This window comes from Olea europaea, unplaced genomic scaffold (genome assembly GCF_002742605.1).
Source record: "Olea europaea var. sylvestris unplaced genomic scaffold, O_europaea_v1 scaffold1681, whole genome shotgun sequence".
NCBI classification, from domain to species: Eukaryota; Viridiplantae; Streptophyta; class Magnoliopsida; order Lamiales; family Oleaceae; genus Olea; species Olea europaea.
This window is the reverse complement of record NW_019234485.1, coordinates 101,881-111,806: the sequence shown is the minus strand read 5'-3', so window position 1 is coordinate 111,806 and position 9,926 is coordinate 101,881. Positions and strand designations below refer to the sequence as shown.

At 41.7% G+C, this 9,926-nt stretch overlaps 1 protein-coding gene across 1 annotated transcript; it reads left to right on the top strand.

Annotated features, from left to right (window-relative positions):
* The first annotated feature begins 4,940 nt into the window (after nt 1–4,940).
* Nucleotides 4,941–6,024, top strand: LOC111377587 (pentatricopeptide repeat-containing protein At2g03380, mitochondrial-like). Its single transcript, XM_023000719.1, has 6 exons — nt 4,941–5,035; nt 5,139–5,145; nt 5,328–5,455; nt 5,535–5,611; nt 5,743–5,804; nt 5,866–6,024. The coding sequence occupies exons 1-6, from the start codon at nt 4,941–4,943 to the stop codon at nt 6,022–6,024; spliced, it is 528 nt and encodes a 175-aa protein (XP_022856487.1).
* The last annotated feature ends 3,902 nt before the right edge of the window (nt 6,025–9,926 follow it).

The following is a 9,926-nucleotide window of genomic DNA, read 5'->3' as shown; positions in this document are numbered from 1 at the left end:
CGCATTCGAGGGGAATCTCGACTTGGTACCTTCGAAATTGAAGATATGTCAGGAAGGACGCTGCCTCATAAGTGGAACATCGAACACTTGAGGAAGTACTACTAGTGATAAGACTGTGTTCCGATCTGACCTTAATGTGTTATAGCGAATCGATTGTCCCGATCTGATCTCAGTTGTAAAGTTCCCTAAGTGATGGAATCGCCTTTGTAAAGGGTGGTGTAATTTATCTTAGTAATGAATTTTCAGTTCCAAACCACATCAGTTAGTGAATAGTTTCCTCAGTGCTTCAGGAGGTTCATTTAAGCGATCCGATCGTCAATTATTAGCTGATTAACATCAAGCGGCTCTTCATGTTTCCCTAATTGGTCTGATCTCAGATTATTAATAAGTTGGCATTAAGAATCGCTTCATACTCGCTTCAGTGTTTAAACTTATGTTAACTTAAGCGGTCCGGTCCACAGTTATTAACTGGTCATTGTCGCGAGGCAATTAGTCTAACGTTTGTTGTTCATACAAGTATAAACAAAGAAAATACAAAGAAGCAGAAGCCCAAATACTTAACAAAAATTTCTCATTTCATTTCATAAATTTAAGTACATTGGGGGCCGAAGCCATTACAAGATAACCCTAGTCTGTTGGAGGGACTTCAGCACTGGCCGCCTCCTGGGCCTTCGGAGCCTCCTCGACAACCTTATCAGGCCGACCTCCAGTTGGCCCCCCAAACTCTGCCTCCAGTGGAGAGATGTCCAGAGTGAGATGCACCTCCTTCAGTCGACCCAGTAAGCTTTGGGCACTCCATGAGGCCCAGAATTTGGCGAAGTCATCATGCAGGGGATGGTCTTCGAAGTGGTCAATAAAGTTCTCGACTGCCACCTCCCCCGCAGACTTCAATTCCTCCTTCAAAGAGGCAATCTCCTCTGACTGGGCCTCTGTCTGCTGCCTCAGCTCTGCATTTTCTCTGTTGGAGGCCTCCAGAGCATCGGTGGCGAGCTTGTGGTGCTCATTGGCGTGATCAAGTCGTCGAGTCACAGCAGCCACTTGGCATTCCACCTCATAGAGCTCTTTCTTCAACCGCTCCACCTCTGCTTGTGCAACAGTAAGCTGAGCCTCAGCAGCTTTCTCCTCCTCCTCTGCCTTTGTGGCTTTAGCCTGGGTCGCCCTCACAGCATCCCCATAATGCATCGCCTCCTCGAGGCGCTTAACGAGGTCCTCCATCTTAGAGTTCAGATCCTTCACCAGGCCCTCGAGCTGGATGCTTGTACTTAGGGCCCGAGCCACACAGGCGCTGTTCGTAGCCACCAAATCTTCATCCGTGTAGGAGGCGGTGTGGTCCCTCCACTCTTCTGTCCAATATTTGTTGTGGACCACCGCCACCGCAGCTGTTTCGGGAGGAAGAGCCTCCAACACTTCCCTTACGGGCTCCTCAGGATTGGTGCCTAGGAAATCAACCTCCTTTGAGGGACGGGGCCTTTTTCTCCTCTGCTGCCCCGGAGCTTGATCAATGGGCACCGCAGCAAGGGGTGCTGTGTCCGGAGTAGCGACAGGCTCAGTTGGAGCGGGGCTTCTCTCCGGGAGGGCTACCCCCGTGGGAATAGTTGTCTGCCTCAAAACTAGGGGTGGTCTCTCCACAGTTGGGCGTCTGGGAGGGGCGGCACTCTTCTTGCCCTTCCTTCGGAGGTCAGCCTCCGGGTCCTCCTGAACTTCCTCCTCCGTCGGAGGCTAGAGCCTCTTACTGGCCTCCACCAACTCCTCCATTTGCTTTTTATACGAGGAGGAGGAGGCCTTCAGTGCCCGTGCCTCAGCCATCATTTTCTGGATGGTCTTGAAGTCGAGGCGCACTGGCAGCTTCTTGTTAAAGTTATCTGCAAAGAAACAAATAAGGAATTAGTACAAGTTTAGGGAGTTCGGAATAAAAAGTAAGGACTTCGGTCCTATTACCTTGAGACGCCATTAAATCGTGAGTAATGAAATGGATGTTCTTCTGGATCAGCCTGTGGTAGGACCTCTTCTTCTGAGGCAGCTGATAAATGACACAGATAGTGTCGAAATCCTCCGTTGATAGCTCGCACCGAGGAAGAGAACCTACAAAAGAAACATAACTGTTAGACACAAGTCGAACCGAAGAGAAAATAAAAGAAGCAGTATACTCACTAAGTGTTGAAAACTTCATTGGAACTGTAAGAGGCGCCAGGGGGTCCCCCTCCATTGTGTCCCATCGCCCCGCTGCCCAACACCATGAGCTCTTCCATTCTTTGATGGAGCTCAACAGATCGACCACGAATGGAGTATGGGAACCCCATGACGTAAGGTAGTACCAACCCCGGGTCTTATCCCACCGGCAGTAACCTTGGGAATATAGAGGGTCTGGAAAACGGAAAGGGGCATCTCCACCCCGAATGACGCCTCTTTCCACAACATCCAGGAGCCCACCATCTGGCTCCAGGTGTTCGGATTGAGCTGCGTCGGGGCTAACCCATAGGACCTAAGCACCAACCTAAAGAATGGGTGGATAAGCAGCCTGAGTCCGGCCTTAAAGATCGCCTCACTAATGGCCACACAGCCCGGTCTTGGGTAACAGGCTCTCTCTTCCGACTCGGGGAGGATTAAGTCTACGCTGTCAGGGATCCTATACTCTGTCCTAAGTCTACCCAGGTCGGTCTCCCTTAATTTCGATGGGTAGTCCGACGCCCCCCAATGCACAGAGGTATCTGGTGGGCTATCTGGTCGTTTCCATATGTTCTCCCCCCCATTATTGCCCCAGCTATTTCTGAGGAGGTCGCCACAATGGGCTCGTCCACCCTCACTATTTCTAAGCCCCTCCCTGAACCAGAACTCCCATCCGAGGCCATTCTTTAAAAATTTAAAAGCCTAAATAGGTGCTGAAACTTACGGGTTTGGAGGTTTTCCTAGCAGGAAATGGTGTAAGGTTTCTGGAAGCCTAGTTTTCTCGCCGGAAGTCTAGTTCTTTCTCGTCGAAATTGCTTGCAAAACGCCGGAAATCGCCAAAAATTTGAGAGCAAAGTATAATTCTAGTTTTGCAAAGGTAGAAAGTCTGAGAAAACCCCAGAGTCCTCATTTTATAGAAAAAACAAGTCCGATCTCCACCGTTGAATTCAAATGCGATCAATCTAAGCCGTTCGTCGCATCCTCAATCTAGGCCATTGAAATGAAACGCCAGATTTGATCTATGCCCAAGATGTCGCTGTGACTTTCACGCTAACTTGAAACGCGTCACCTCGGTTACAACCAGCCGTCGATAATAATTAGTAGCTGCAGCAGCCTTTTAGGAGAATGGGCATGGCACCCAACTGTCACCTTGAAAACACGCAACAGTTGTCAAATCATTTGACGTTTGGGTCACCTCGAATTGAGCTCCTCCTCCAACTTTACAAAGTTTGGACGCACCTGACGCGAAGGCCCTATTGGGTCATCGCCTCGGACGCTGCGTTCCCTCCCATGCTTTACATAGTTTCAGCCATCTCCCCCCGCGTCGACCTTTTGGGTCAGCGCACCGGTGGCAGATGAGCTCCTCCTCTAACTTTACAAAGCTTGGACGCACCTGACGTGAAGGCCCTATTGGGTCATCGCCTCGGATGCTGCGTTTCTTCCATGCTTTACAAAGTTTCGCCATCTCCCCACGCGTCGACCTTTTGGGTCAGCGCACCGGTGGCAGATGAGTTCCTCATCCAACTTTACAGAGCTTGGACGCACCTGACGCGAAGGCCCTATTGGGTCATCGCCTCGGACGCCGCGTTCCCTCCCATGCTTTACAAAGTTTCAACCATCTCCCAACGCGTCGGTCTGTGGGGTCAGCGTACCATATTCATGAAGTTTCGGTGCACCTTACGCGACGTCCCATGCTGCTTGACCGCCTCGAACGTTACGCACAATAGCGAAGCTTTGGCACATCTGCCTATTATCATAACCTCGATTGCTGCAACAGATCAACCCCCAAAACTCCCATAACTTGCGGTCCGGTCAGGAAAGCAAATCCACGCATGATATAAATATTCATCTCCGGACTTGGGGGACCACTGTTATGCCCCGATTATATACGCCTCGGATACCGAAGTGTCATCTCACCTCCGAAGCCGAGATCAAGTGGATCCCCCGCAGCACCATTTATTCCGACCTGAAAACGACCCTTCCGAAACTTCTCCGAATTGATATAGCGATTCCTACTACTGATCTGCCGAAACATCTCACCTCTGAGGTCGAGATCAAGTGGAACCCGATTAGAAGATCCGCCGCCAATTTGAGATTTGTCCTACAACTAAGGCTTAAATTGATTTGATGTCTTCATGAGGCTAGTTGATGTGACTTATCAACTTTACGTCAATTCAACTAAGAGGAAACAAATTGTCCGCCCACTCTACAAACGCGGCTGACTGACGCTTATGAGCAGACGCTTCATACCGTCAGATGTATATACGCGTTCCACATCCAACGGTTCATACCACCTGTAAATACTCAAAGTTTGACAAGAGGCAAAGGTAATGAAACTCTTAATACAGAGCACTCCATAACAAGTTTATATATTCTCCTCCCCTTTTATTGATTGATTTGTGTAGCGCTTGACTATTTGTTGATTGCGTAGGAAGGAATACGTGGAGTAGCTTTCAGTTGGCCACGTGGAGGGACCAATTTCCAAGTTCAACAAATATGAAAAGAACAATGAAGTTCATCTCACTGTACAGAAAACATCCCTAGTTTCGTCATCTCAGGAACAATTTTTTAAATCCTGAAGGATCAAAATCTAAACATCAGTACCAGATTCCAATCATATTGAATCAACAGTTGCTTCAATCCACTCCATTTCATCAAACCCGTTTTCCCTCTCAAGGGTCAAGGCCCTCTATTCTCTCAAAAAAATCCACGCCCTTTAAGTGAGATCGTTAATCTGACGACCCTATGTTAAAAAACCAAATCAATCAGTTTGTATGGTTTATTTATTTGGGCGTATCAAAATTGCATTTTTGTTGTTTGATGAAATTGCGGACCCAAATTTTTCTTCTTATAAATTGATGATCAGATGGTACTTTATGAATGATTTATTTAACGAGATTATTGAATTCGATGAATTTATGAGGAGAACTTTTACTGTGTAGGATAACATTGTGTTTTCTATTGTGCTGAAGGCATAAAGTGAGTTGAGAAATTTTAGCGGAGGAAGGAAATTGCATGGTTATATAGTCAAGTTAGGGACACCTGATAGTTTTATGTTAACTGGCCTTTGTTGATATGTATGCTAAGCGCAGGAAAAAATTGCTGGCAAAATTTTTGAATAGAAACGTTATTTGGAAACTGATGATTTTGGGTAAGTGTAGAATGATTGTGGTCAAGAAGGGTTAGTTTTGTTTAACCGCATGAGAGATGGCTTGGTTGAAGGAAACGAGTACACTTTCATGAGTGTAGTGACTGCATGTGAAAAGTTAGGGGCATCGCATCAGGGAAAGTAGGTGTATAGAATATGTGATGAAGAATGCAATCGAGGTGTAGTTACTGCTCTTGTGGATATTGTATGTGAATTACAGGGCTTTTATGGATGCCTATTTGATTTTTGATGAGTTTTCCATTATTGATCTTGTTTCGTGGACTGCCATGATCATTGGTATGGCCGGAGTGGTTATGTAAAAGAGGCATTGAAGTTGTTTACAGACAAAAAATGGCAAAGTATTTTGCCCAATGCAGTTACCTTGGTGAGTGTACTTTCTGCTTGTAATTCGACGTTGGGTGCATCAGTTCATAATCTTGGGACTAAGATTGGATTAGATGATGCTAGTGTGACACCCTCTAGTGGGCATGTATGCCTAGAGTCATAGAATAGGAGATTCAAATTATTTATTTGAGACGTTTTCTCATAAGGATGTGATTGCTTGGAACTCTATTACTAGTGGGTATGCTCAAAGTGGATTTGCTAATGAGGCACTGAAATTGAATGAGATCAGTTACATCCAGCATGATTCCACAGCTATGGTGGGTAACCTTTTTAGCCTGTGCTTCCCTCGGGGATATCAGATTTGATTCGTCTCTTCATGCCTACTCTATCGAAGAAGGTTTTTGTCAGCCAAGAATGTCAATGTCGGTATAGCACTTCTAAATTTGCCAAATGTGGTGATGCAGAATCTGGTCGCAGTGTTTTTGACGGGATGTCAGAGAAGAACACAATTACATAGAGTGAAATATTGACTGCTATGGAGAACACGAGCATGCTACCGATTGCCTGGCGCTTTTCAGCGATAGCTGCGATATGCTGAAGGAAAACATAGAACCAACTGATGTAATTTTCACAAACTTCTTATCCGCTTGTGACCATACCGAAATGATAAAAGAGGGGTGGAAATACTTCAATACAATGTGCAAGGAACAGTGCCGGTCCCGAGAATTTTGAGGCCCTAGACGACTTATCATTATGCGGCCTTTGAACATAAATTTTTTACAAACATAAAAATACTTTAAATTTTTAAATAAATAATATATTTATATTTTAGAAGAAGATTGGGTAAAATCTATAAGATATAATTGCAAAAAATAAAATAAAAATTCCGACAACTCTGGAGACAAGTTTAACATAATATTTAACTAAATTATCCCGTTTTTGGAAAAAAAAAATTGTTATGTAAGTAATTATCTTCAAAATTATTAATTAAAAAAAATCTTGAATGAAGTGTAATTTAGAAATCATGAAATACTTTTTAAGAACCATTATTTGAAATCCTTTGAATATTGTAAGGATGACTCGTAAAGAGAAAAATGATTTTCAGTTATAAAAAGTACAAAATTTAGTTACTAGATTGTAAAATTGTGAGAAATATATAACTTTTAGATGATAGTGTGATGAGTTATGATTATTTAGTGATTAAAAACGTAACTAGATTCTTATGATTTTGATTCAAAAATCTTTTATTAAATTTGAGATTTTGAGGGATTAAAGTAAAAATAAGTTTTGAGGTCAATAATGTAGTTGTACCAAATGTGTATTTATTGGAGTATCAAAATTATCCTATCAACATTGGACTTATTCCGAAACTCGTGATAAATGACACATTTTGGATTCGAGAAAATGTTAATTTGGATAAAGCAACTTCAAGTTGTAACTCATTAAAATAACTACTTGATATGTATGTAATATTAGTTTTTAAATTAAATCAGATTACGCTAATGACATTGAGCTCGTTTGGTAGCTCAAAATCAATCATGTTTATTAAACTTGAGAAATATCAATTTGACTAAGATTGTATTAGTTAGAACAACCAAAAACACTGTAGTTAAATTAATTTTTATATCTATCTTTTAAATTTAATTGGACTTCTTAAGTGAATTGTTTTTCATTTTTGAGGCCCCATATGATTGGAGGCCCTAGGCCATTGCCTTGTTAGCCTTACCCCAGGGCCGGCCTTGGCAAGGAATATGACATTGTTCCCTCCATGAGGCATTACACATGCATGGTCAATTTATTGGCTCATTAAGGCGGGCTATGTTAGGAATCTACTTATACATGCACAACGAAAAATTAAAATTATTTCGATTCCCACCGAGGATCCCTTTGTGTTTAGATAGAAATCGTGATAAAGATTGTACCTTTAACGAATTCTGTAAACCTTTTACTTTTCTTTTCGTTCTAGTAATCTTGATTCGCCACCCACAGCTGTCCAATTGTCCAGCCTCCAACGGTAATCCACATAGAGAATAAGATTGCAGCTATCAGGGTTTTTCCTCTTGTGCCAGCAAGAATAATGAAAACCATATGGACCTCAAACCCTAGCCATGTATTTATATAAATCCAAACGGGCTCAGCCTGATTCGGTCCAATATTTAATTAAACCCGATCCGTAAATTAATTAATCCAATTAATTAATTCGGGAATATAAATAACAAATCCAATTAATTAATTTATACAACGATTGTTAAATTAACCAATTAGCAATTTGCAATCTTCCAATTCTCTTTTGTGTGCGACCCATTAGGTTCCCAACCACGATGCCTAACGACGTGAAATATTATTTTGATCTAATCAAAATTGATAAATTAAAACACCATTTTAATTTATCGTCAATTTGCATTCGCTGTCCCTGATTGACATCTAGCAATGTGTCAGGGCAATACGTGTGACGGAAAATGTCACGTGGTATGACAAAATCAAATTCGTTCGTTTACCGTGAAACTATAATCCCTTTGTCAATATGATCCGATCAATTACGGAATATAAAATTGTGTCAATCCCGAATATCGATTATATCTTTCACGCTACTATTAAGTCAATATAAGTCGAAAACTCATTTTCAACTTATGAGTACACCTTAGCCAAGGATTTTGTTATCGACTTAATTGAATGAAATGCAGATCATAATCTCCTACTATCTAAGAGTGACGAATCCTTTATTGGTCAATCACAATCTTCATACGATTCTTGACGTACCCGAATGATGTCGTATTAGCGGCCCTTTGCAGAGTAACATCCAACAACGCCAAAGTATGACTGTCCTTATATAAGATACCATGACGACCTCAAGTCTAAGGACCAATTCCACTACCGAACATTAGAGATTAACCACTGACACTCAAATAGTTATCGATGTGAAATCTCTCAGCGGGTCTCCAATGTTTTGTTCTATAACAAAACATCCACGTGTCACCACACTTTAGCTTGTGAGATCAGCTACTTACTTCACAAGTAAAAAATGCCACACGTGATGGTCTATCCGTAATAACGATATCCGTATCTCGTTATTACTTATGACCACGGACGATTTAAGATTCAATCAGATGTAATTTGTATCTCACAATCACAACTCCTTGTGATTAACAAATTACGAAGATTTGAATCTACGGACTCTATTATTTATTTAATTGTCTATTCATTAAATAATAGATATACTATTAAATTGCATTAATTATATAAAAATATTTATGTCCAAAGTTGATTGGACTTGGGGCATAATACTTACAGCTATATATAGGAAGCCTTTGTTTTTATTGAGAAAATGGTGATTCAACCTGATGTTGCTGTTTTTGGTGCTTTTCTTCATGGATGCAACATTTGTTCTAGGTTCAATCTTGGGGAAGTGGCAGTGCGACAAATGCTCGAGCTACTTCCTCATGATGCAAGATAAAGGGGTTTGAGGAAGTCACCAACATCTAGTCAGGTAGACATGTACATCAATGTCGACTTATATTCATAGATGGTGCCATCTCTACATTACTTGTTGCTTTATGCTAAGGACACTTACTGCGTAGGCTATATCCGGTCTAGTACAAACTTGAGCATACATCAAGCTCCCCACAGCACTAGCATATGGGATCATCTTTATAGACTCCCTTTCCAACTCATTCCTTTGACATTGAGTTTTGTTAAACTTATCTCCTTTTATGATAGGTACATCACCAGGTGCACAATTCTGCATATTAAACCTTTCTAGAATACGTCGTATATAAGCTTTCTGAGAAAGTCCCAATAAACCACGATTTCTATCACGATGTATTTCAATGCCAAGTACATAGGAAGCTTCTCCAAGATCTTTCATCTCAAAATTAGCAGACAACATTTTCTTTGTCTCGTGAAGCAGCCCTAAGTTACTGCTAGCAAGTAGAATGTCATCAACATACAATACAAGGAAAATAAAATTTCTCCCACTGGTTTTAAGATAAATGCATTGATTAATAGTATTTTCAACAAAACCAAGAGATGTCACAACCTCATCAAATTTCAAATACTACTGTCGAGATACTTGCTTAAGTCCATATAATGATTTGTTTAACTTACATACCAAGTTCTCTTTTCCTTTCACAACAAAACCTTCAAGCTGTTTCATATAAACCATTTCAGAAAGATCTCCATTCAAAAATGCTGTCTTAACATCCATTTGATGAAGCTCCAAATTATAGTGTGCCACAAGAGCCATGATAATTCGAAAAGAATCTTTCGA

Bases quoted from the DNA above. Each gene is read 5' to 3' on its own strand.
- LOC111377587 (XM_023000719.1), top strand. From the start codon at position 4,941: ATGGTTTATTTATTTGGGCGTATCAAAATTGCATTTTTGTTGTTTGAT. The intron at 5,612-5,742 runs GTATGGCCGGAG...TGGGTGCATCAG, and splicing joins GTGGACTGCCATGATCATTG to TTCATAATCTTGGGACTAAG. The intron at 5,805-5,865 runs GTATGCCTAGAG...TTTTCTCATAAG, and splicing joins TGACACCCTCTAGTGGGCAT to GATGTGATTGCTTGGAACTC.